A 27,813-nucleotide genomic window follows, 5' to 3' on the forward strand; every position below is an offset into this window, starting at 1 on the left:
CCGCACATTTCCCCTCCCCTAGCTCATTTCGCACGACGCAGCGGTTGGGAACACAGACATTTTCGGAGCTGGAGCCGCCACTGCCGCCGCCATTTTGTGTCTGTGGAGAAAGAAGCTTCTGTGGCGGCTGGAAGTGGCCGGAGATCACCCGTGAGACGGCGGCGTTTCATACCCGAGGTCCCCCCTGTGTCGTCCCCCAACCCCCCTCCGCGGTCAGCATGTGGTGAAGCCGGAGCCGCGGGAGACCCGGGGAGAGGAAGAGGAGTCGGAAGGGAGGCGGGGTATCGAGAGCGACTTCAGCTTCAGCTGCGGCGGACCTCGGAGGGGGGCCGCGGCGCAATGTCAGAGCAGACGCCGGCCGAGGCCGGTACTGCGGGGGCCCGGGAGGACGCCTGTCGGGATTATCAGTCATCACTCGAAGACCTGACCTTCAATAGCAAACCGCACATCAATATGCTGACCATTCTAGCCGAGGAGAACCTGCCCTTCGCCAAGGAGATCGTCTCTCTCATCGAGGCCCAAACCGCCAAGGTTTTTATACACCCCGCAGCCTCCTATTCTTCTAATACTCCCTGATTTTAGTGTCAGCCTCATCCCAGGTCTCGCTTCCATCCAAAGGGGGACAGTGTTCCTCCTCTCCAACCCCCCCCTCCCCCCCGCCCAACTCTGGCTCGGTCTTTGGCCCAGGCTTCGAGCGTGGGCCTCTCTTGGGGGGAGGGAGTGGGGAGGATGAAGGGTGGAGTCCCACTTCCGCTTACCAACTCCCTATTTAGGCCACCGCATTGTATATCCCGACACACACGCTTTGAATAGAGCCCTTTGGGGAGGGGGGGACTTAAAGGCAGTTGTGTGGGGAAGTAAGAGTTAATACCTTTTAATCCCCCAGGAAGGTGGGGAGTGGTTCTTCTCCTGTTTTCCCCCCAGTACCCTTTTGGGTAATTATGCTTTGTGGGTTGGAAGGAGGTGAAGGGGGACCTGGGAGCGAGCTGTTGGTGGGTGGGAATAGGGAATTGGCCCCGAGTGGAGCAGCCGCTTGTTAGGAGCCCAACATGGCGCCTGAAAAGCACATGATGCAAAAGGGAAGAGAGAAGAATCCATTCCCTGCCAGCCAGGCAGCTGCTCACACCCGTCAGCCCCATTTTGGGGTGGGGGCGGCTAGATACAACTTTTATTCTCCTGTCGGAGTGTCTTAATTTGTCCCAAAATATGGGAAATTGGGATTGAGGGTGGGGTTTTGGGGGGGGAGGGAGGAGGAGATCTTATCCAACCTGTAGGTGGAGAACTGGCCCACTGGGTAACAAGTACTTGTAGTTTTTTTTTGAAAAGTTCAGTCCCTCCTCTTCCTTTTCTCTTTTTTCCTCCCCTGATAGTGAAGACTTGCTTCTCTTCACCCCTTGACAGAAGTGGTCCTCTGCCACCCTATACTTCCCTGTAGTCCTCCTCTTCTATGGATTCATGTGGGAGTGATATGTCACTTAAAGTTACTGTTAAACTTAGTTATCATAATGAGTTTTAATAGCTTCCCAGCACTACGTTTTAAGTTATTTTTCAAGCTTGTATTTACGGTTTAGTTTTTTCTAGTTAGTGATTGAAATTATCAGGATGAGCCTCCTTTTAGCAGAGTGAACCCCTTTTAAAAGGCCACTTTAACAACAACCACCGATATATTGTTTAGAGGCGGTTTCTGTCTAGTGTAAAACTGAGTGGTCTGACTCTAATAAATGGTTTTGAAATGTGTGACTGGTATTATAAAATTTGTGAATAAAACATATAAAATATGTATTTGTCTTTTTTATTTACCTTTGTAAGGTGTAGAATCTGCTTCCAAGACTTATTTTTATCTACGTGGTTGTGTGTTTTAAACAAAAGTCTTTAAGTGACTTGGGTTCATTCTTTAGGTTCCATCCACTCTTGGGTAAATCTGTTCACAAGATACACGGTTTCAGGTGGTCCTTTCATACCTTAATTTAAAGATTTAAAGAGTAAAACGTAAGGTGTCTTTTTTTTTTAAGGGCTCAACAAGTTTGTCATGCTCAGTCTGAGCTAAAATACAAGTCTTCATTCTCCTTTTCCTGTAAATGTCTGTGAAACAGCTATTGCTATTTTTTTAAAGTATGAGACTTAAAAAGGAAGCATTCCTCATACTCAACATCCTTTTTGTTGATATCACAAACATGTTGGACATGGAAACTTAGTTTTTGCCCTGTTGAAGGCTTGACATTGAATGCCTTTTAAAACAAAACCACTTGGGTTTTAAAGAAATAACATTGATTTTTAAAAATCTAATTACCTAATTTGGGGGATAACTAATATTTCACAGAGCTAATATTAATTGAGCAGCTCAGGTTGTCACTCAAAAGTTTCTTTGCTGGGTTTTAAATGGATCCAGAAGACCTTCGAGAAGTGAAAAGTAAATGCTGAATATAGTGACCACATTAAAACTTGTATTTGTGTATGGCTACACAGAGTGGTGAAAATAGATGGACTATTTGCTGATAAAAGCTGAAATTTTTCTTGGCACACGCTTCCTGGTTATTTTTGTAAGCCAGATTGAGGAAAAGATGTAAAGGTCACTGGGGAAAAAACCTTAATCAGGGTTGGGTTTGAGGGTGTTGGGGGCGGGGGGATTTTCTGTCATCTGGTAGCAAACTGGCTTGGTTTTGTGTTTCTGGAGGTGAATGTTTGTGTCCTTATTCTCTGGCATCTCAGCATTACTAAACTTAAGAATTCACACCTAATTTGACTCCTCCCATGAGGCAGTAGTATCAGAAAAAAATACATACAGGGCTTCACTTGTACAATAAAATTAGCATACTGAACAGATTTTGGTTTTAAAGAGAGCCTGTTATCTTCATAAGTACAACAATGACTAAAATGGTGTAAAACATGACATGGTAAGATAAAGACACAGCAATAAAGCATTTGACGTGTTGATACTTAATAGTTTACTCACATGCAGTGGCCTTGCGAACTCTTACTAGATAGTACCGTAAAAAATTTTTTCATACAAGGTTATTCAAAGGTTTCCTTAGTCAACTTGGTTGTAGTAAAGGTGTTATCAGAAGTAAGAGCACTTCCACACACTTGTATGGGCAATTGGTTTTGTGAAATATGGCATTGTGTACTGCAGAACTGTGAGCCTACCCTAGCTACAGGTAGCTATGGGTGTTGTTCAGGGTTAAGATTCCTATACACATGGGATGGGTAAATGGGGATAATTTTTTGTTTTTGTTTTTAAATCATGGTTGCTCCTGTGGAGTCAGATTTAACACTTAGTTTATATGGTGTGTCTTAATGCTCCTCAGCAAGTCTGTGAACCTGCTGATGCTTTCTGAAAACTTGCTGTGCCTTCTAAAAGCCAGTGATGGGTAGGCATTGCAGTTGAACTGGGGCAACATTGCTTTGCTTTGGAAAGGGCCACCTGTATCAGCATCACCACACTGGCTTTGCACAAATTTAGAACCCCTGGTTTGTGCATGTCAGAGGAAAAATATTTCGACGGCGAGTCTATGCTGTGAAGAAAATCTTCAGGACAAATCCTGGTTTCCAGAGTCAAGTTCAACCTGATTTACATGAATCAGCGGCTGCTCCATCCAGTTTTTCTTGTATCAGCAGTAACAACTTGCACCTTCCTGCATGTTCACGTGCAAGTTTAAAAGTGTTCTTTGCCATTAACTTCATATGTGAAGTATACTTAATTTCTTTATTCATTGGATTTTAGAGAAGTAATCCTAATGATTTTACAGGTAACAAACGCTTCATAGTCTTTAACATATAAAATATGCCTGTGGAAGTTAGATTCTGTTACAAGTGTGAAAACTTAACATTGAGTCTAGGCACACCGTTTTAAGTAATGTGAGTCACAAAGCTTATACCTGGATTACAGAAAATAACCCCTCCCCCCTTCACTTTTTGATCACTTAAAACGGGTCTTTACATTATGAACCTGAAATGCTATTAAATGAATACTAGAGATTAAGGTTTTTCTTAATGGTGATTATGAGCTTATTTTCTATGCTCAAAGATAATTGTAAGATGAGAACTTGAACACTTAAAAGTTTCATGAAAGTTAATATTTAAAAGTATCAACAAAAATAGAGGTCTGTATTATAGGTTTAAAAACTCAGTAATTGGTGGCAATTCATTATACTAAACTTCTCAGTTTCTTTTTATTCAGGCTCCTTCCTCAGAGAAGCTTCCTGTTATGTACCTTATGGATTCTATCGTGAAAAACGTTGGACGAGAGTATCTCACTGCCTTTACTAAAAATCTAGTTGCAACATTTATTTGTGTGTTTGAAAAGGTATATATGCATTTAGAAACATTTGAATTTTTAAGAAATGTGTTCCTGATTAAATAAATACTTGCCTTTGTGTTGGGTTTTCTTGGGTGGTGAAATGTTTTATTATCTTGGACATTTATCAAGTACCATGCTAAAGTTATTTAAAGTAATGTTTTATGTTATAATTTTCAATGCAGATTCTAAGAGTTTTACATTATCCATTCAAAAAAGATGAATTTGCTTTTAGAATTATTTTTTTTCTTGAGTTTATTCATTTGAAGATCTGTTCCATCACTAGAATGTGGGCAAAAATATCTGAAGCTATCAAGAGTACTTCAAATTTCATTGTTTAGGTTTCTGATGTTAGGATGTTGGCTATTCATATCTGGAGAAAAAAGCATAATCCTTAAGTGTCTCAACCTCTGATTGATGCCTGAAACTTAATGTTTTTCTGGAAATGTTTTCTCTTGTTACTTTGTTCAAGAATGTTTTATATTTTATATGAATATGTAAATGGTGAACCAGTTAATATGTCTTAAATTATTTTGGAAGTACTTTTTACTTCCCCTCCCTCCTTAGTGTTTAGAAGAAAGGCTTGTTCAGTTTCTATACCTAGAGACTGTACATTCCTTCCATAACATTGTATCACGTAGTTTGGTAAATACAGTATTGTGTTGAGGAAGACAAAGGATTTGCTGAAGTAGTTATCTTCCTGTCAGGCTTTATCTTTCACACTGAGCAAAATGGTGTTTATAAGATATTTAGGTTTAAAGATTGTTTCCTAATATAAAAAGTTGGTAGTTCCTATATTTTAGTAGATGTTCGGTGTATCTGGTAAAGTCAGACTTCGAGAATTGGGATTATTTTGAAAGAACTATTCAGTATTAGATTTTACTGATATTTTAGAAAATGTGTAGTTGGTACTTGAGACATTTTTTTCTTTAAGTTCTTATGAAAGAAATATTTAAGTTTATGCAGAAGAAATTTGGAAAGCTGTATTTCAGTTTGTATTAAGGAGCTTGTTAATAGCATATTGTAGACCTTAGCTAAATACTGCTTACCTAAAGCTGCTTACTCTTAAGAAGTTAACTTTGCCTTATAGAAGTTGGGGAGCTAAACTAGCCTCTTGGTTTCAGTTTTAGTATGTTCAGATTCATTTGGGTGTTTGGTGGAATACCTTTACTGAATCTGGGCCTCAGCACTACAGTTGATGAAAATGACCTTGTAGTAAATAATTTTTATCTAAAAACTTGAATATAGTCAGGGCTTTATTATTCTAAAGTTAAATACCTATTCGATTTTCCTAAATAATGGCTAATTTAAAAGATATTATGCCCATCATAAACGTAAGCAGATAAGTTACATAAAACCAAGCTCATGAGTGGATAAGATTTCATAAATTTCAATTTTTAAGGTGCCTTCCACACTCTAACCACATTGGTTAGTGAGATAATTTTGTTTTAATTTTAACTTTGTACTACAATGCAAATGAGTTTAAAAATTTATGCTACGAGATATACTGTGTTCTAGTTTTATATTTTTGTCCACAGTAAGAGTGACTTTAGGAATGCTATGTGAAGCTTTAAAATTTGGGGCTTGACATTTTGTACTTTTAAAATACAAAGAGTTATCTAGTTGCTTGCTTTCATGAAGGCTAGATGATAATGACTTTAATTTTTCTAATTTCTTTTTGAGGGAGAAATTTATTAATTTTACATTTGCAAACCAAATATATCTTGAATAGATTGTTGCTGTTTATATATTTAGAATGAGCAGTATGCGTGCTGTTTGTGAAGTAGAGCAGAGATTGATTTAGCTTTATTCTTAATATTTGAAACATTTTATAGTAACTTAACAAGCCATAGAATTGTTCTGTTGTTCTAGGTGGATGAAAATACTAGAAAAAGTTTATTTAAGTTACGTTCTACATGGGATGAAATATTCCCATTGAAGAAACTTTATGCCCTGGATGTCAGAGTCAATTCGTTAGATCCTGCTTGGCCTATTAAACCTCTACCCCCCAATGTGAATACATCTAGCATCCATGTGAATCCTAAATTTTTAAATAAATCGGTAAGTTTTTACATGAATGGTATATATAACTGATAGTTTTAACTGTCAAATTTTGACTGCTTTAACTTTCTTGCTAGAATGTCAAGAACACCCTGTCTTAAAACTGTTTAAGAAAACTTCTTCCCCTCCACAGTGCATTTAAAAATACAGTCTTGTTTAGGTGTTACATAATTGCTTATTTTGATTTTAAATTCCTGAAAATTTTTGTGTGATTTTTAGACATGATTGGCCATTTAAAATTATGGATGGTATTAAGTGGCTGATAATTTTTAGTTCCCTCTTAGCTTTCTTTTTAGCTGCTATATATGTACATATATATATATGTATTTTTTTTCTTTTTTTTTTAACAAATTATTTTCTCTCATAGCCCGAAGAGCCTTCAACACCTGGTACAGTGGTCAGTTCTCCTAGCATCTCCACTCCTCCAATTGTTCCTGATATACAAAAGAATCTTACCCAAGAACAACTAATAAGGCAGCAGTTACTGGCAAAACAAAAACAGTTGTTAGAACTTCAGCAGAAAAAGCTGGAGCTTGAACTAGAGCAAGCTAAGGCACAACTGGTAAGTAGAGAAAATTTACATTTTAAATATTTTAAACCCGTCTTCCAATAGAGAAGTAATTATTTTACATTTAAATTAACGTGACTTTTACTAAGTGTACTTTTTCCACTTTTATTTTGCACAGTATGGTGTATGTATTAGTGCAGATTTTTATATTGTGAAACTCAAATATCTACAGTATTTTCTTTCAAATACTTTTCTATGGGATTGCTATCTTTTAAGATAGCACCTTAGTTTTGTTAACAGTTTTATCAAGCATGTGGACTTATCACTGTAATATGAAGATAGATATGTTGTGGCAAGTGGTTTTGCAGAGTCTTTAATCTTTTATGTGCTTAAGCTTCCTGAGAAGAAATCAGGTTCCTAGAAGCCTACAAAAGAAAAGCCATCACAAAATTAAGAAGCCCAAGAAGATTACATATTTATATGCATGAATAACTTGGTACTAAGTTATTTTACATAGCACTTGAACTTGAGAGTGAGGAGGTATAGGAAGCAGAGTTTTGTATGTTCATTATCAGTGCCACTTTCAGAGGAACTGAATTTTATGACAGAATTTAGCTGAAATAACTGACTTGTGCAGCTGGAGTGCAGTATTTATTATTATTTTTTTTAATAAGCAGTTTCTTAGTAATCTAGCTCAGAATCCTGAATGATTGGGAAGAGGGAGGATTTTTTTTTCATTCTGCTTAGAGATTATATTAAAAGCCCCAAGTAAAGGACTGAGAAATAACAGGCCACACACATCCATGAACTTTGTCTTTTTACTTTAATCTCCACTTAACCATAAGTATGCAATGTAAATACAGTATTGAATAAATGAATTTATTGAATAAAGCATTGTATTTAGGTTTTAATTTCTTGTTGGATAAAATGCATATTTTACAGTATTAACATGAACATTTATTTTGTATTTCAGGCAGTTTCTCTTAGTGTTCAGCAGGAGACATCCAACCTAGGTCCTGGATCTGCACCATCCAAATTACATGTTTCACAAATTCCCCCTATGGTAGTTAAAGCTCCCCATCAGGTTCCTGTGCAACCTGAGAAGAGCCGGCCAGGTCCATCCTTACAAATTCAAGATTTGAAAGGAACTAACCGCGATCCCCGTCTTAATAGGATGAGTCAACATTCTTCTCATGGAAAAGATCAAGGTCACAGAAAAGAATTTCTAATGAACACATTGAACCAATCTGATATTAAGACAAGTAAAACTATACCCTCTGAAAAACTAAATTCATCCAAACAAGAAAAAAGTAAATCAGGTGAAAAAATAACCAAGAAGGAACTTGACCAATTAGATTCTAAATCTAAATCTAAATCTAAATCACCATCACCTTTGAAAAACAAATTATCCCACACAAAAGACTTGAAAAATCAGGAATCTGAAAGCACACGGGTGTCCGATATGAGCAAGAGAGATCCAAGATTAAAAAAACATCTTCAGGATAAGACTGATAGCAAAGATGATGATATAAAGGAGAAGAGAAAAACTGCAGAAAAAAAGGATAAAGATGAACATATGAAATCATCTGAACACAGACTGGTTGGAAGTAGAAATAAAATCATTAATGGCATTGTACAAAAACAGGATACTATAACGGAAGAACCGGAAAAACAGGGCACAAAACCAGGGAGATCTAGTACTAGAAAGCGATCAAGATCACGATCACCCAAGTCTCGGTCACCAATTATTCATTCTCCAAAGAGAAGAGATAGGCGGTCACCCAAACGAAGGCAAAGGAGTATGTCTCCAACCTTGACACCCAAAGCTGGGAAGATTCGCCAATCAGGAGTTAAGCAGTCACATATGGAAGAATTTACGCCACCTTCCAGGGAAGAAAGAAATGCTAAGAGAAGTACTAAACAGGATATTCGAGATCCAAGGCGAATAAAAAAGACTGAAGAGGAGCGACCACAAGAAACTGCAAGTCAGCATTCAATGAAATCAGGCACTGAACCAAAGGAGAATGTAGAAAATTGGCAAAGTTCCAAGTCTACCAAGAGATGGAAATCTGGTTGGGAAGAAAGTAAAAGGTAGGACGTTAACATTTTTTAATCAACAGAATATATGTATTTTAAAATAGTGTTAAAAATTGGATAATGTTCATTGAGTGCCATAACTGGTGCTTTATTTTTCCATTTAATTCTTAAAACCCCATGGGTTAAATACCATTATTAGTCCTATTTTACAGATAAGGATACTGAAGTTTAGAAAGGTTAACTAATCTACCTAAGGCTGCACATCCAGGACATGCCAGAATAGAATTTATATATGATTTTCCTGACTTCAGATCTTGTGCTCTTAGTCATTTAATTAACTTTTATGATTACATATATTCATTTTAACTAGATCCTTTGAAGAGGATTCTTAAATACGGTCCTAAGTATTTTAAAAAATTTTATGAAGTAACATATTGCTTTTATGGTTTCAGCTTACAACAGGGTGATGAACATAGTAAATCTCCTCATCTAAGGCATAGGGAAAGCTGGTCAAGCACTAAAGGAATCTTGTCACCTCGAGCCCCAAAGCAGCAGCATCGATTAAGTGTAGATGCCAATCTTCAGATTCCTAAAGAGTTAACTCTTGCAAGCAAGAGAGAATTACTTCAAAAGGTAGTTACCATGATCCCATGTAATCGTCATTCTCCTTTGTCTTAAGTGTTTTTGTAAGTACTTTTTATATTTAAAATATTTGATTTCCTTTTATCACCCTGTGCAGACGAGTGAACGTTTAGCATCTGGTGAAATTACACAGGATGAGTTCCTTGTTGTTGTGCATCAAATTCGACAGCTATTTCAGTATCAAGAAGGTAAACATAGATGCAATGTACGGGATAGTCCTACAGAAGAAAATAAAGGTGGATTAAAAAAGAAACCTCTCTTATCTGATGCTGAATTAACCTACTATGAACATAAAGCAAAACTGAAAAGGACACAGGTTCAGCATTCATTTCCAAGACTTGATCTCTTAGATCCTGATATTTTTGACTACCCTTTGACTGATGCCTTGTTGTCTGGAATAGAATGTGAGCCATCCAAAAGTAAACATGCAAGTAGGAATAGTGGAGCACAGTTTGACAGAAAAGAACAATTTAGTGAAAGAGCAAGACGTCTTTCTCCTATATCTGGGAGTCGTACTTATGCTGAGAATCTTTCACCCCATGAGGGCCGGAGAAGACATGACGAGCAAGTCTCTGCTAAAGGTAGAAAGTTAAATCAGATTATGCCTATTGAATCACACAAAGGTGAAGGGAAAATGAACAAGCTAAGTGGGGATGGATTTTTGTGACTGTTCAGACTACCTTTTTTGGTTTTGTTTTGATTTGTTTTTTTTCCCTCAGGGAAGGGAAGAGAGCTAATATTTATAAGGCCAACTGTGTGTGAGGTACTTTACTAGGTTTTTTATATATGTAATCTGATTTAATCCTCACAACCCAATGAAATTTATATTATCCCTATTTTACAGATAGGAAACAAGACCAGAGAGGTTAAATAACTTGCTCTCAAAGTCAAATAAATAGTAAGTTGACAGAGTGGGGATTTTTTTTCACCCAGGTGTGTCTGACTCTAGAGGGCATCCTCTTAACTTGCTGCTTGATGCTGTCTTTTTATTCCCCTCCAATAAAGTGAGATAGTTATAAATATATTTGGATAAACATTTACATGAATAGAGAAAGATTTTAAGATAATTTCGAATAATTTCAGATTCAGGGAAAATAAATTTTATTTTTTCTTTTTAAAAGGTGTACGAGAAGAGCAGAGATCACCATTCAATGATCGTTTTCCACTTAAGCGACCTAGATATGAAGATACAGATAAACCATTTGTAGATGGTCCAGCATCACGATTCGCGGGCCTCGATACAAATCAGCGACTTACAGCTTTAGCTGAAGATAGACCATTATTTGATGGACCTAGTAGGCCATCAGTAACAAGAGATGGCCCAACCAAGATGATTTTTGAAGGACCTAATAAATTAAGCCCTAGAATTGATGGACCTCCTACACCAGGTTCTCTTCGGTTCGATGGGTCATCTGGACAAATGGGAGGAGGTGGCCCTTTAAGATTTGAAGGACCACAAGGTCAGCTAGGAGGTGGGTGTCCTTTGAGATTTGAAGGTCCTCCAGGACCAGTAGGGACACCTCTGCGGTTTGAGGGGCCAATTGGTCAAGCAGGAGGAGGAGGTTTTCGGTTTGAAGGTTCTCCTGGTCTGAGGTTTGAGGGCTCTGCAGGTGGTCTACGATTTGAAGGACCAGGGGGGCAGCCTGTGGGTGGTCTCAGGTTTGAGGGACATCGAGGTCAACCTGTGGGTGGTCTAAGGTTTGAGGGACCTCATGGTCAGCCTGTGGGTGGACTTAGATTTGATAATCCCCGAGGTCAGCCTGTAGGTGGACTTAGATTTGAGGGGGGTCATGGCCCATCAGGGGCTGCAATTAGGTTTGATGGACCTCATGGTCAGCCAGCAGGTGGGATCAGATTTGAGGGCCCTTTGCTACAGCAGGGAGTTGGAATGAGGTTTGAGGGCCCCCATGGTCAGTCAGTAGCTGGTCTGAGGTTTGAAGGGCAACATAATCATCTTGGTGGGAACCTTAGGTTTGAGGGTCCACATGGTCAACCAGGGGTTGGGATTAGGTTTGAAGGACCATTAGTCCAACAAGGAGGTGGAATGAGATTTGAGGGTCCTGTACCAGGAGGTGGCATGAGAATTGAAGGGCCTCTGGGTCAAGGTGGTCCAAGATTTGAAGGTTGTCATGCTTTAAGGTTTGATGGGCAGCCAGGTCAGCCATCGCTCTTGCCAAGATTTGATGGATTACATGGTCAGCCAGGTCCTAGGTTTGAAAGAACTGGTCAGCCAGGACCACAGAGGTTTGATGGACCACCTGGACAGCAGGTTCAACCAAGATTTGATGGTGTGCCTCAAAGATTTGATGGTCCACAACACCAGCAAGCTTCAAGGTTTGATATCCCTCTTGGCCTTCAAGGCGCACGATTTGACAATCATCCTTCACAAAGGCTTGACTCAGTTTCTTTCAATCAGACTGGTCCATTTAATGATCCACCTGGCAATGCTTTTAATGCCCCATCCCAAGGACTGCAGTTCCAAAGACATGAACAAATATTTGATTCACCTCAAGGACCAAATTTTAATGGACCACATGGCCCTGGAAACCAGAGTTTCTCAAATCCCCTTAACAGAGCTTCTGGACACTATTTTGATGAAAAGAATCTTCAGAGTTCTCAGTTTGGAAACTTTGGCAATTTACCTGCTCCAATAACAGTAGGAAATATTCAGGCATCTCAACAGGTAAGTCTGCTGTAGTTATTCTAAAATAATTTTCTATGGAGATATATGAACTATTTTTAATGTTTCTAGAATTTGTGGAAGGTTTTCAGTAGATAGTTTATTCTGTAGGTTGGAAAGTTTTTAACGTATTCCAAAATCTCACATGGTAGGTAAGTGGAAGAGAGTCTTGGGGCTGAAATTTGCAATTTAAATCCAAAATTGATTTTAGCTCTTCTAGGATCTAGAAAAAGAAATTTCTCCCTCTTCCCCTTGCACACGTGTGCACTCTTTTCTCACACACACACACACACACACACACACACACACACACACACTTTTGGTTTTTTTAGAGTAATTTTAGGTTCACAGCAAAATTGAGCTGTAAGGTACAGAGGTTTCCCATATACCTCTTGTCTTCGCACATGGATAGCCTCCCCATTGTTTTTTTGCTTTTGTTTTTCTTTTGGCTTCAAAGCTAGTAAAGTACTATAGGTTTCCTTAGTCTGAGTTAAATAATAAAATCAATTGCCCATGCTTATATGGTCTGTGGTTCTTTTCCTTCCTCTCTATTTCTCTTAACCACCTTTCCAGTCATTCCAGTCGAATAGAATTGTTTGATACTAATGTCAACACAGCAAACCTGCAACTTGCCTCCCAGATGCATTTGTTATATCACCTAAACATGTACAGTTACCTGTTACCTGTTGGTATTCTTTTGTACTTGTTCTGCATACATTTTAAAATGCATATTGAAATAATTTTAAAGCAATGTGCTTATAATTTATGATTAATTCAGTTGATATTTATTTAACGATTACTACTTGCCTGCTGAAATTCTGGGCTAATTCACTTTTTTTCCAGGTGCTGACACTTTCTTACTAGGACAAGTTCATTTTGTATTAGTAATATTGCATGAAAGAAAATATAAGAAGAACGATTTCTAAAAGCGTTTTATAACCATTGTTGATACTTTTTTTGACGTCCAATAGTTTGAAAAAACAATTGTCCTGTCTAGTTAGATTTACTCTATTGTCTGTTCTTAAGAAAAATGATACTGTTATTGACAAATAACTATGATGGGACTTCACTTAGTTTTGTTTCTTACGTTATACAAAACTGGTAGGATTTTTATTATGTGTACATACCACTGAAAGTTCACATGGGTACTGAACAAGCCTTATAAATGGATATTTGTTTACATAGCAGCATGTAGAAGTCTTATTTTACTGTACTACAAATAATAGTATTTGTATGCCTGTACAGTACTTGTTTCACGACTGTTTTATTTTTCAACATTCCTTTGATGTCTTTTATAAAAGTCTACTTTGTAAACAACTGAAATATGGCCAAGGAGGATGATCAGAAAGGAGTTCAGATTGCTTAGTAAAACAGGCTTTTGACATCTGTGATCAGGTTGGGAGTACTGGTCTCATTTTTGCTGCTCACTAGCCATTATGACCCTGTATAGGTCACATCTCTGGATGTCAGTTTTTCTATTTGTAAGATAAAGGAAAGCACCAACAAGGTGAAGTGTTTGTGTAAGGTCACACAGTTGTTGGCTACTGTAAGTTTGCATGGTATCTTCAATTTTTCAAACAAGCTACACATCTATTTTTAGTTCTTTTACAGTGCTATGAAACAGATAAGGGAAGTCATTATTGTTCTTTTTTGTAGAAAACCTAGAAGTGAAGTGACCCAGTCGAGTTACACTAGCAAATCTTTTATTATCATAGAAACCAGGCCTTATGATATCTGTGAATATTCTTACGTGATTAGAATGTTAAAATTTTACTTAAAATATGGAAGAGATATTCTTAAAACTAAGGTTTTTCTTAAAGGTTCTGACTGGTGTTGCTCAGCCAGTACCATTTGGCCAAGGACAACAATTTTTACCAGTTCATCCACAAAATCCAGGAGCATTTGTTCAGAATCCTTCAGGTATGTTCTTTCTGAATTTTGTGTTTTTCAAAAGACAAATAATTATTGTGGTGTTGAATATCTATCTTGTCAATTTTAGAAAATGACAGTTTTGAGAGGGCATATGTGATTTAGGGAAATTTAATCTGGGTAGAATATTTTGTTCTCTGAATTTGTTGACCTTGTTGATGTGTGTTCACATTGATCCTATTTACAACAAAAGACGGTTAGCCAGGACCAGTAGACCATAAAAAAGAGGGAGAGCGAAACCTATTAGGTAGAAGCTGGAGGGTGAGGAGGTAAGAGTGTGACACTTGTGTTGAAATAAATGACAAAGCTCAGAAATCTCAAATATTTGATATTTTGAGTTTTTGTTTTGTGTGTATGTGTGTGATGATCCAGTAAACATTAAATACTGAGGACATAGCCTTATAGATTCATTCATATGTCTTTATGGACAGTCAAATAATAACTATACCCAACATGTAAAAGAGTAGGAAAAAACTTCTGTGATTACCTAGCCTGGTCCCCTGATAAGTGACTGTAGGGTGAGACATAACAGTATTGTTAGGGGTACAATAACTATTGGATGCGAGGGCTTTAAAAATGAATTGGAGTTTTAATATGTGAAAAATGAGAAGTATATAAATTACAATAATTTGTGAAATAATAGCAAAGTTAATGTATCAAGAACTAGCTCAACCAACTCATGATGGTACTGGCTTTCTGAATCTTCAGAAACATGCTCTATCATGGCAGTCAGTGTTCAGTTTACAAATTTAGGGAGTAGTCCAAAACTTCTGAAGTGTAATTGGAGTTAAGGTCTGGTTTATGCAATAGTTCTTAAACTCTGTCATCATAAGGAATTTATTCAATTAATTTGAAAACTTTTTGGTTTTAATTTCTAGGTTGACAATTAGGATTAATATTTTTTAATGTTTTTGTCGTTGTTGTCATTGTAATGAAAAGGGAAAGAAAGAATTTGGGATCTAAAGTTAGAAGACCAGGCTTAGAATCTCCATCTGTTGCCTTATTGGTGGGCAGGATATAAGCAGAAGTACTTTCTAGGGTTCAGTTTCTTCCTCTGTAGTCAGCATTTGCCTGGGAGTTGGTTTTTTGTTTTTTTTTTTTACAGAGAAATGAGATAGTATATGCAAAAGTACTTTGCAACTTGTAAAATGTGATATTAATGTATTGTCCTTTAGGATTTAGTTTTTCTTGTTGAGTAGGGGATTTGTTGTATTGGGGTCGGTGGCGTGAGATAGTGTGCAAAAACTGCAAATTTTCCTTTTTTATGCACATCAGTGCCTAATATTCATTTAATGCTCATAGTAACCTTAGATAAGAACAATTTCTATCTATAGGTAGAGAGGAAACTGAGGCACAGATAAGCAAGTTGATCATGTTATAACTGGAATGTGGAATTTCTAGTTAGAATCCGAGGAGTCTGGTTTCATAGTTTATGCTTTTGATCACTAAACTTGGCTGTCCAAAGACATGTGAATAGCTAGTTATGACTCTAAGACATATAAATAGCTAGCTAATTGTAATGGAATGTAAATGTTAAACTTGTATGTGAAACCCTGTCATAATTGACTTTTGAGGTTCACTTATTTATGTATTCAGACATTTCAACACGTTAATTAGCCTTCTGTGTCCAAGACGCTATACTAAGTATAAAGAATATGTAGTGGTTAGGGGCAGGATTCTGTGTATTGTGGATGCAAATTGAATTTGTGCCATGAAGAGGAATTTTTAGTGGTTTACAACTTTTCCTAGAGGTGTAGTGAGTGAGATGCATAATAGTGACATACAACTACATTGAAATATTATTTTTATAGTTCAGTTAAAGAATTATAATAAGATTAGTGCTTAGCAAAATATGTAATTGGATTGAATCTTCACTAGTGAGCTTAAGGAGAAGATTGTTATCCTTGCTTCATTTATTCAAGTTATTGAAGCTTTAGTAAACCTCACACCTGTTTAGGAATACTCTGAGCTGCTTTGCAAGGTCAATAATTAAGCAAAGGTCAAAGGGGCAGCTATACTCTGAGCCACATGGCTCATCCCCCTGCATGAATTCCTCTGGGTAGTTATGGGTCGGAGGGAGGGCAGGAGAACTTCCACTTAGGCTTTGGGTATTTTTTTCCTAGAAATCTGTACTAAGAGATGGTGATCTGCTTCATCTATACAAAACTACCTTTCCCAGTACCATTAGAAGATGAGGAATAGAAAATCAGAAAGGTGGAAAGTTGGAACTAGAGGTGGTGTGCTGCATTGCATAGAAGGGAGTATGAGTATAAAGTATCAGTGTTTTCAGTATTTATCCTAAAATATATTTTTAAGAGGTGATGATTTGCTTACCTAAATGAAAATTTTATTTGAAGAGCTTTTGAGATAATTTAGACTCATCCTTAATAAGAGTTTGTAAAATTTATTGTTGATAGGACATCTTGAAGAAAACTTTGAAAAATGCTCAGTATAACTTGTATCTTTAAGTTCTACTTTCATTTTAAGAGTGTTATTTTTTTAAAGGAGCCCTTCCTAAGGCATATCCTGATAATCATCTCAGTCAGGTGGATGTAAATGAATTATTTTCAAAACTGCTAAAAACAGGAATTCTTAAATTGTCCCAGCCTGATTCAGCTACAACACGTAAGTATGTTTTCATACTTAATCTACACAAAGCTCCATTAAGTTACAAAGATGTAGGATATGATAAAACGATGTAAGTTATGATAAAAGTTCTTATGATAATTGAATTCTTAGGTAGACTCTTATTTTTTTAAAATCTAATGTCATTGGTTTATAATGAAATTCTTTTTAAATTTTCTAAGTTGGAATTATTACTTTTATAATGGACTTTGTTTCAATTGACTAATATTCCTGTAGGTATAATGTGCAGACTTTTTACTAGTTATTCTATATTAATTTAGCTTTTTAAAATAGCTTGAATATTGATGAAGTAAATTTTTTGAAAATTGACTTTTAAGATATCAGGCCTCCTACCACTTATTAAAATAAAGAATTGCATTAGGTTTCTTGGCCAGTAAATGTAAGATTAGAAGCGCTGAATAGACAAGATGGGGTTCTCCACATACTTATACTACTAGAGCATTCCCCAAGAAGAATACATGGAGAATTGTATTGAGAAATTGGTATGTTTCTTTTCAATTGAAGAAGTAAATGAAGTTGCTGCTCAGCCTTCCCCTGAAGAGGAGGAGGATCAAAATGAAGATCAAGATGTTCCAGATCTTACCAATTTTACAATTGAAGAATTGAAACAGTATGTAATCTGATTTTCTTTCTAATTTTCTAAGATTAAAGGGACAGTGATTTTTAACTAACACTGGATATTATTATTAGTGCTATTCATTTTTACTCCTGTTTTTAAATTTTTGGAAGCCTATTTTTTTTTTTTAATGTTATAATATATCCATAACATAAACTTTAGAAAGCCTGTTTTTAAATCTCTTTTTAAAATATGTCTGCTGCATAAGTATTTAGGTCAAAAGGAAGGCTACCTCAAAATTTCTATTTTTTTACATTGTGTTTTGGTACAGCAAATAAAGGGAGTTTAAATATTAGGTATCAATAATCACTTGTCTTCTTTTTTATCTTCATTATTATTATTTTTTCTTAATTGATATTATGCTTTTGGAGTTAAGAAAATTAGATTTTTGTAGTCTAGTATTTAGAATTTACAAATACCTATTTTCACTTATAAGTAATGCATGTTCATTGTGTAAAATTAGAAAATACAAATAAAATCAAGAAAATAAAATTACCTACAATTCCCACTTACTTGATAACCACTGTTAACATTTAGTACATATCTTCATAATGTTCTCCTGCCTCTATTGCTTATAAAAAAGACATTTAAATCTGCTTTATGGATTCATTATATCCTTATGAGTACTTTAATAGAAAATAGAACTACTAATATTTTTCACCCTTTTAAAATGTTTTTTTTTCCCCCCAAAGTAATGCTTTCATATAGTTAAAGCTTTATAATGAAAGCGTTACAATAATAAAGATGGCATCCTTTTCTCCTAGTACTACTCTTCACCCAGTGGCAACCATTTTTGAACTCATTTTCTCTGGCTCCTGGCATTTACTTCTCTGTTTTTCACAAGATACATATTTTTCTGATGTATCATGTTTTTTGATTTATCATGTTTAGAAGTCTCTTGACTTTCTGAAAGTGAAGATTATGCTAGGTCTATTGTTCTACTAGCTCTCCTCCATCTATTTTTATAACAATTTTTCATTAAATTATTATTAATATTATGACTAAATATTTTGTTTGCTGGTATACAAAGTACTAGTGTACTTACTGTCTTTTGCTTTATTCTATTTAAAAAGTTATCTTCAAATTAAATACTGCCTTGTTTGTTTACTTACATGGTCTTTATACAATTTCTTTCTGAATAGGGAGCCCAGAATTTTTTTAAAAATGTTTATTGCTAACCTAAGTTTCCTATTAGTCTTCTAATTTTTCTTTATAGTTATCCTTAAAATTATTATTTCTTCTGTATCTCTTTCACTGTTCTTTAGACCAGAGTGGGACAGTTGAGTTATTCAGAACTCCAAAGTTCTGTAGAGGTGAAATCTAATTATTCTATCATAGCCACCTGCTGTAGCCACCTTGATATTGACACTAGTCTAAGAGCAGGTAAATTATTGCTTTTTAGTTAGCGAATGGTCATTTTTAGCTAGAAGGAAATAAGTAACTGGGCCAGGTCTGTCAGTAAGAAGATAGATTCTGTGTTCCAAAATTTAGCAAAGTTAAGGAAAAAGAGGATCAGTGATACACTGTTAGAGACTAATATTGATCTTTGGGTATTGGCAGCCAGCTCTTGGCTGAAACATTAGTCACATAATAATGGCTTCGCCATTATTAGAATGTAGAAAAGTAAAGTATTTATAATTTTATAACTGCTCTTTTTTTAAAGTCCATTAAACCATGTTATAACTAAAGATTATTTCTTTTTTTTCAAAATAGACGTTATGATAGTGTTATAAATCGACTTTACACTGGTATTCAGTGTTACTCTTGTGGAATGAGGTTTACAACATCACAGACTGATGTATACGCAGATCACTTGGACTGGCATTATCGGCAAAATAGAACTGAAAAAGACGTTAGCAGAAAAGTCACTCATAGACGCTGGTACTACAGTTTAACAGTACGTAATCCATATGCCTCTGAAATCTCAGCCTTTAAATTATAGCATTCTAAAAGTTTGTTAGTTTAAATAATTATCGAGAGCTAACGTGTGAATTTTTTAAATAAAATTGGACCTTAAAAATACATTTTAATATGTATGTTTATATGTTTTCTGCTGATTAGAGTAGGACACAGATTTCTTCTAGGTCTAAAATTCCAAGTTGCTGTGACTGAATTTTTAAGAAAAAATTATACACGAAATGTCTTGTTTAAATTAGTTAAGTAACTCTAGAGGTAATGGAAAATTAATATTAAGATCTTAATTGTTAATTAGTTGCTTTATGTTGTCTATTAGTTATGGGGCTCAAAGAGAAGGGATAGTTTTCAATAATATTAAAGCATGTTGTAGAAGAATGTACCTTTACCTTTAAATGGCATTATATTGAAGATATGCAGTAAAAGTTTAGAAACAAATGAAGATGTTCTTCTTAAATCAACTTCTTTTAAGGACTGGATAGAATTTGAGGAAATAGCTGATCTGGAAGAACGTGCAAAAAGCCAGTTTTTTGAAAAGGTGCATGAAGAAGTTGTGCTCAAAACTCAGGAGGCTGCTAAAGAAAAGGAGTTCCAAAGTGTACCTGCGGGGCCTGCTGGAGCAGTTGAAGTAAGAGAAGAATGTTAAATTTTCTACCTCTGGTCATGTCTTTCACTTCTTTAAGTAAATAATCATAAACATGTCACTTTATTTACATCCTTCTTTTACTGTTTTTAAGATTTCTTGTAAGCTTTACTTTTCAGTTGTACTCTATGGTCTGGCTTTGGGTTTTATAACCATTTAGTTACATAATATTAGTGACTGACAGCAGTGAAATGTTAACTATTTTTGCAATGAAGAATGCAGAATCCTTAGAACATGTATCTGTATTATGTATTGAATATTAACCTTTCAGAAAACTCTTAAATTCCTTTCTCCACTTAACAAAATGTTTATATATTTTTACTTAATGGAATTAGATATGTCTTATTAGTAAATTTCATTTTATGTGATTCTATTTTAGAGTTGTGAAATCTGTCAAGAACAATTTGAACAATACTGGGATGAAGAAGAGGAAGAATGGCATTTAAAAAATGCTATTAGAGTAGATGGAAAGGTAATTTTCAGTTCTTTATAAGAAAGTTTTAAGATTAGTTTTTTTCCACTACTTTGAAAGAGAAATGTTTTTATTGGTTTTAATCAAAAAGATCATGCTAAGATATTGGAATTTAGAGTCAGTATTTGAGTTGGAAGGGATCTTAGCAATTCTATATTTTATATAAGAGATTGCATAACTAGTTAATGATAAACCCAGGACTAAGTCATCTGAAGGTAGTCTTTTTTCCTGCCCAGCCACACTATTCTGAATTTATATTTCATCATCAAAACTGTTATTATCTTGGTAACATACCATGTTATCTACTTAAATGTAGAAAGCCAAATTTAAAGAGAAATCAGGATGAAAAATTTGTTTTTATCCAGTTTTGTGATCAAATGATTTTCGTTTCCTTTCCAAAGATAGCTATCTTCTGGTTTAAATTAGAAAAGAAAATCTTATTAGAATAGCGATTAGAAATGAATATGCATGTGAATACCTACTTAACTTTTTTCTTTTGGCTTCAGATTTATCATCCATCATGTTATGAAGATTATCAAAATGTAAGTTCTTGGTTACTGTTTTTATTTACATTAATAAATTTTGTTATTTTTGCATCAGCAATATTATTTTAATCTTATTGAGTTACTGGGCTGTTTGTGTTTTGATGTAGCATATAGGTGGTTCTCTATTTATTAGTGCTAGATTGATAGAATCTGATTCAAATTTTTAAATTACTGTGTAATTCCTTGCATTCTATTCACTTGAAACTTGATGTCTTTTATTAGAGCACTAATCCTAAAGAAATGTGAGGAAAACTGAAAGATGAGAAGGATCATGAAGGGAACAGGTTTCTAGAGTTAAAGGGGAACATTTACTGCTTTTTTTCTTACATACTCCATTCAGCCATGTAAAATAGAAGTAATTTTTTTAAATTACACATGAAATCTGAAAAAGACATCATTCTCTTGCCCTTAGTTCAAATTTTCATAATTTGTAGAGTGACTATTTTTTTAAACAGTAGAATACTTTGCCTTTCATATTTGTTCTACAGGTTCAAGAGGCAGTTTGGTAGATCTACTTAGGGAATCAAAAGACAAGGCTTTTTAGGATGTTTTGAGGGTTTGTGGGGATTTTTTAAAATCCTGAGTATTTGAAATTAGGATAGTCACAAAGATCCCAAGATATATGTATGGGTTATCATAATCAATTTCTTTTGGCCTTTTATTGGTTACTGCTTTTCTGAACTGAGTATATACTAAATGCTTAGTATACATTTTGCTACTTGTCTGCCTTTATGGCATGTTTTGTGGAGAAGTCGGTAGTTCAGTTGCATTTGGTATGTGTATGTTTGTTTCTTTCCCCATCCGAGGGTCTTATGTCATTTACTGTGATACTTTTGAACTTTAATCAGTACTTAATAGGGCTTTTCATTTTGTAGACATCTTCATTTGATTGTACACCATCTCCCAGCAAGACACCAGTTGAAAACCCCTTGAACATTATGTTGAACATTGTCAAAAACGAATTGCAGGAACCCTGTGAAAGTCCTAAAGTTAAGGAAGAACAAATTGATACTCCACCAGCTTGTACAGAGGAAAGCATAGCAACGCCCACTGAAATTAAAACAGAAAATGATACAGTCGAGTCAGTTTAAATAAAGTGAGAAAGGTATGTTTTTCTTTTTAAAAAAGCTGCTGTTGGATCTAGACGGTGAAGAATTTTTTATGTATATATAGACATATATCTATATTAAATTGTCTAGCTGAGGCAGGGCCTTCAGCTATCATTTGGTTAATAAATACATTTTAGTATTTGCATATCCTACTGCCTGCACAGTTTCAGGTGCTTGTTGTGTGAAAGTTCTGTAGATGTGTGCAAATTTAACAAAATGAAATTGTAAGTGTAAAAATGTACGATTTTTCACTTGTGGAACTGTAAATTATAAATAAAAATATTTTTGCTATCCATGGAGTGTAATATTTATGCACACCATCAAATACAGTGTTTCTGTACTTTTTATTGGGTGAAAATGGAATTAAACAGCAACCTTGACATTAAGATTTTTTTCTAGTAATCTCCCATGATTAAAGCAGCAAAGTCTGAAGTTAGTTTTATCCTTCAAAAGGGGGATATGAGAGATCGCTGTAGGACTTTCCTCAAATAGAAAAGCCAGATTTGAAAAATTTTAAATAAAATAGGACATATTTGCATATATATTTATCTCTCTCTCTCCAGCTATAGAGAACCATCCAGATGTCCATTTTTGAAAAGTATCTAATGAAGCAACTTTTATTCTTGAACTTGGACACTGATGGCATCAAACGATTAACAAATATATTTAAGTACTAAAGGTGATTTTTTTTTTAAATGACATTTTTCAAATTTGTCATGATTTAATACAGATGAACATATTTCTATTTTAAGTTACAGGGGAATCTGTAAGTTCATTTGAGACATGGTTAACTTTTTTCATTTGTTGGTTTTGACTGAATTAGATGGATACCATGAGATGTTAATATTCATACATGTAATAAATAGAATGATGAAGAAACTTCTAGTTTGTCTTTTTATTTCTTGCATGACTTAATTCTTATTTCTTTCATCACCTGTTCTTTAAAACATTGTGGCACCTGCTATGAGCCAGGCACTCTGAGATGCGTGATTAACCTTTTTTGCCATCTTTTGGAGATAAACATGAGTCAGTTTGTTGAGTACTTCTATATGGTTAGGCATTGGCAAATTTTTTACATATATTTTCTCTAGTCCTACCTGGTAGATGGTGAAATTTACAGGTGAAATTAAATCACTCATTAGAAAGTTGTAGAACAAGAACATAAACTTGGCTTTGCTTCATTTTAGTTTATATTTCTACAATTTAAAAAAAGTACCCTAAGATTAATGCTAGGATAGAAATAGGCACACCAAACTACCTGGGGATAGGTTAAGCAAGATAGAGGTGTGAAATATTTCTTGGATGATAAATAGGAGTGGAGTCCACATTGGTGGGAAGGGTATCTGAACAGCAAATGTAAAGGCTTGAAAATACTTCGTGTTTTCAAAAATTAATTTTTATATGGTTAAAATCCAGTTACTCTATAGTTTCCTTGGTCATACTAAAGAGTACTATATTGATAACCATGGGAGCCCCTAGACATTTTAAAAAGAATATCCTATTATCTGCACCTAACGCTGGCTTTTTTAAGTGAATAAAATTTTAAAGAAATTATCGAATGCTACGGAGAGGTCCGGTAAGAAAACGAGTTAAGTGTTCACTGGATTTGAGAGTTAAACACATAATGTGGTAGTTAAACTTTTGAACACACATGAACAGTCATGGAAGAAGTGCTGGGGTCCGTATCCAAAAACTGTAGAAAACATTTCCTGCTGTGTGTGACTTTTTTGGGAGAAGACAGACAAAGTGACATTCAAACATACCAATACACCAAGAGTATCGAGGAAGATGTTCTCTGAGGAACATTTGGACTCAGGTGGGAAGGTTGAGAAGGCATTACTGTAAAAAAAAAACCAGCAGTGGAAGAAGAAATTTCAAATGGGTAGTCAACAAAGTTTAAAAAACATGGGAAGATTGAGACACATCTATTGACTGAAGTTTTGGTTACGAGTACCAACACCAGTTATAATATGTTGTGTGGGTGATTGATTGATAGGTGACAGAACAGTAAGCTACTCTGAAAAAGTTAAACTAGAGAGTTTAATTGTAATTAGAACGAGATAGAGAAGTTAGCATGTAAGGTTAAAAGCTCTTTGGGGGGAGGCTGAAGAGATGTGACTGATGTCTGAGCTGGACAGACCAATAGCACAAGAATAAGTAGCTGTAGAATGGATGAGGGACAGTACTGAGATGGTCACAGGAATTAGATCTGGAATCAAGGAGTCAATTTTTAGCTTTTCTTTACAATAGGAGCCTAGATGTCATCTGTGATTTGATAGAGGTCTGGCCCTCATATTGGGCTATGCATTAGAATCACTTTGAATATTAAGATTCCTTATTTCTGGAGTCTCAGTAACTTCTCAGAGACACTTCTAATATTTAAGATGCTCCATAGTTACACTTGAAACTAATGTTCTAAAAAGTTCTATATTTGATTCTAATGAATAGCCAAAACTCATAACTGATCTAGAAATCAGAAACACTGAATCTTAGCCTCAAAAGATGGAAAGTAGTCAACATATAGCACTGGGAACTAGAACTAGTAATCCATACTGGAAGGTATGGCAGGGAAAGCTGAAGGCCTTAGAGAAGATGGAACATTGGCTTTTTGTGAGAATAAAATGAATATTGCATTTCCTGAAAACTACAAATTTCATAGTTTATACCCTTTACAATGTCCTGAGTTAAACATACTTAAAACTTCCAATGTTCATGTTCTGGACAATACTACAATCTGTTATTCAACTGAAAATAAGCTTTTAGGGAGAAAAATAAGGACCTAATTACTAAAAATTTAAAGTTTCTCATTTAAGAGCTAAACCTAAAAGAATTCTAGATGCTATTTTCCTGGCTGGTTTTTTTCCCCCCAGCCTATTTTAATGGCTAACATGCTCTGAGAGGTTCGCACAAAATATTCAGGAAAATTCAAGGAGGTATCTAACCATGTCTCCAAGTGGAAAGATTTTGCTGAATAAAGGTGGTCATCTGGAGGTAGAAATGAAAAATCAGGCTATTGTCAAGGCCTGAACTTCTACATGTAGGAGTAGGTAATATACTCCTAATCCTAAATGGGGTAAGCTCCTTGAAATACTGGATACTGTTGGGCAGGGGTAGAAGAGCAAGTTAAAGAATAAGCCAAAAAGCATCAGTGGGGTGCCCTAGTGAGGGTTTGGAGGTACACAAGAAATGGAGAGCAAGACTGCCTGCAAAGTATTAAGAGGAGAGGGTACAATGGCTCAGAGATGGTTAACCAAAACCTACTTAGTTCAATTTTTGGCCCTGCTCCCTCACGACATAGATGCAAAGAGCTGATTTATGGTAGATTATGGAAACAACCTGATTAGCCACTCTGGGAAACCTGAAGTAGAGATGGAGAGGACTAGCCATTTTTACTAATTGGAACCATAGGCTTCCTACTTACAAGTGTTCCAATTCTTTGGAATGCCGAGATGCCCACTTCAGTGTGTTCTGAAACCTGTTTTACTTGAGAAACTTCATGTCAGTCTCTCACTTACCTTGAAATCCTGTGCATTTGGTTTTCACATCTTGACTACTTCATTAAAATTGATCTCCCGAGTATTTTCAATGACTCCTTGCCAAAACCAGTGTTTTTCTTAGCCTCTTAATCTCTCCTGGCCCATATACTCCTTAAAAGTATCTTCTTTTGTTTTATGTGATAGTGCATGTTTTCTTGTGCTTCTATAATTTTACTTAGGAAGAATTAAAATAACTTTAAAAGTCAAATATAAGAAGTATAGAAAATAGCTTTTCACATCCTCTTTCTTGTTCTATAAAGTAACCACTCAGCTAATTTGGTATATCCTTCCCAAACTTCGAAAAAAATTCATTTACAAAGTAACTTTTAGAAATTAAATGAGATCACATATGCACTGTTTTGCCTTTTGTCATTTGGCATCTTACAGCTCTTTCCATGTTGATTAATGCATGCAGAGCTGCATTTCTACTACTGTGTATTTCATACAATGAATGTAACAATTTAGCCATTCTTTCATGATGGATATTCAAATTTCTAATTATTTTCAATTACAAAGTGTTACAATGACTATCCTAGCAAACATATCTGAGCAAGTTATTTTGAATATTTTACAACTAGATAGTTGCTTGTTGAAGGGTAATATATATTTTGAATTTTGACAGATACTGCCAAATTGTCCTTCATGGGTCTCACCACTTTCGTCTTTCACCAGCAGGGTCTTCAGAGTGCTTTGTTCAGACAACCTCGTTAAACACCCATTATCCATAATCTTTTAATCATTGTGATGCACAAAAGAGTCTTCCTCTATGAGTATCCTTTCCTTTGTTAACTTGCTCTTGGTATTTTTATGTTTTTTGCTCATTAATATTCTATTGTAATCATTTCTAAAATTTTTAGAAGATAATAAACATTAAGTATTCTATGATTTCAACTTCACAGTAACATATTCTTATATTTTAAATGTTTATATACTTTTTTCTCTGTGGTCTCTGGGGCTTATCTTGCTTAGGAAGGCTTTCTTAAGAATTACAAAATTTTTTGTATGTCTTCCAACACTTTATATTTGTTAATGTCTTGAATTCTTCTGAAATTTTTGTGTACAAAAATATTGAAGACCTCACATTTCTGTATTTGAAAATTTCCACCTCTAAAATAAACAAATACATAGGGTTATTTCTTGATTCTAGTTTGGTTCCACTAATCTGTCTAGTCCTGTTCCAATACCACCCTGTTCTCAACATTGAGTCTAGCTTTATAGTTCTAATATTTACTTGGGTAAGTCCTCATTAATTCTTCTCCAAAAATGTTTTGGTTAATCTTGTATAATCTTCCAGATAAACTTTAAATAATCATCTTGCCAATTTCCACTAAAAATTGTTAGAATTTTTACTTGATGAAATATGCAACAAATTTAGTCTCAGGAGAATCCTATCTTTATAATACTGAGCCTCCTCACAGGGACATAGCATATCTTTCCATTTATTTGGATCTTCTATAATATCCATAAATTATGTCTTATGGTTTTATGTAGGTTTTGCTCACTTCTTAATTCCTAGAATATTTCACCACTGTTACTGCTAATGTGAATGAGATCTTCCTTCACATTTAAAAATGGATTCTATCTAGTTTATGGGAAATCTTATTTCTCTATGTTGCTATGATAGCTTACCATCTTACTGAGCTCTTTATTCTCATATTTAACAATATTTTACAGTTGTCTTAGATTTCCCAGGTAAACAATATCATGTCTTAATTTCTTCCGTTCCAATTTCATACCTTATATATCCTGCTTACTATTAAATTGCGTCCACAATTCTCAGAATAGTGAATTGTAGGAATGATAGCAGATAACCTGGACTGTGAAATTAAGTGTGCTATTCATTTGTTCATCCAGTAAGCAAGCTTCCTTTTATTACTTATCATGAATTTTTTCTTCTTTTTGAATCTGTAATAGATGCTAATTTTTCAAGTGCTTTTTATTATCAATTAAGATTACATGATTTTTCTTTTATTAAATTAGGAAATTTTTATTACTACATTGTCTAATGTTAACTCATCCTTGTATTAGTAGGATAAATCCAACTTGGTTATGTATTATTCTTAATGCACTGCTGGCTGCATAATTTCCTTAGGATTTTTGCATGTGCATTCATAACGAGACTAAGCCATGTTTTTTTCACTATCCTTGTATAGATTCTATTAGTGTTATGCTACCTTCGTA

General features: G+C 35.1%; 1 protein-coding gene and 1 long non-coding RNA gene across 4 annotated transcripts; one reads left to right on the forward strand and one right to left on the reverse strand.

The window, feature by feature from the left end:
* PCF11 (PCF11 cleavage and polyadenylation factor subunit) lies at positions 1-22,975 on the forward strand. 3 transcript variants are annotated; one of them, XM_011373132.2, is made up of 16 exons: positions 1-531; positions 4,178-4,303; positions 6,167-6,355; positions 6,723-6,917; positions 7,837-8,954; positions 9,353-9,533; positions 9,640-10,123; positions 10,664-12,225; positions 14,043-14,142; positions 16,657-16,776; positions 17,302-17,407; positions 19,127-19,310; positions 19,800-19,955; positions 20,350-20,442; positions 20,949-20,984; positions 21,863-22,975. In XM_011373132.2, the coding sequence occupies exons 1-16, from the start codon at positions 340-342 to the stop codon at positions 22,076-22,078; spliced, it is 5,058 nt and encodes a 1,685-aa protein (XP_011371434.1). In that variant the 5' UTR covers positions 1-339; the 3' UTR covers positions 22,079-22,975. The 3 variants fall into 3 exon arrangements, with proteins under 3 accessions (XP_011371434.1, XP_011371435.1, XP_023394111.1); XM_011373133.1 differs by having other exon boundaries at positions 9,640-9,730; XM_023538343.1 differs by lacking the exons at positions 16,657-16,776; positions 17,302-17,407; positions 19,127-19,310; ... (2 more) ...; positions 20,949-20,984; positions 21,863-22,975 and adding an exon at positions 16,275-16,587 and having other exon boundaries at positions 29-531.
* LOC111747338 lies at positions 22,791-27,719 on the reverse strand. Its single transcript, XR_002783506.1, has 2 exons — positions 25,612-27,719; positions 22,791-23,935 (listed from the first exon to the last, which is right to left on the reverse strand). It is a non-coding gene; the product is annotated as an uncharacterized LOC111747338 (long non-coding RNA).
* Positions 27,720-27,813: the final 94 nt, after the last annotated feature.

Source organism: Pteropus vampyrus, unplaced genomic scaffold, assembly GCF_000151845.1.
Source record: "Pteropus vampyrus isolate Shadow unplaced genomic scaffold, Pvam_2.0 Scaffold218, whole genome shotgun sequence".
Lineage (NCBI taxonomy): Eukaryota > Metazoa > Chordata > Mammalia > Chiroptera > Pteropodidae > Pteropus > Pteropus vampyrus.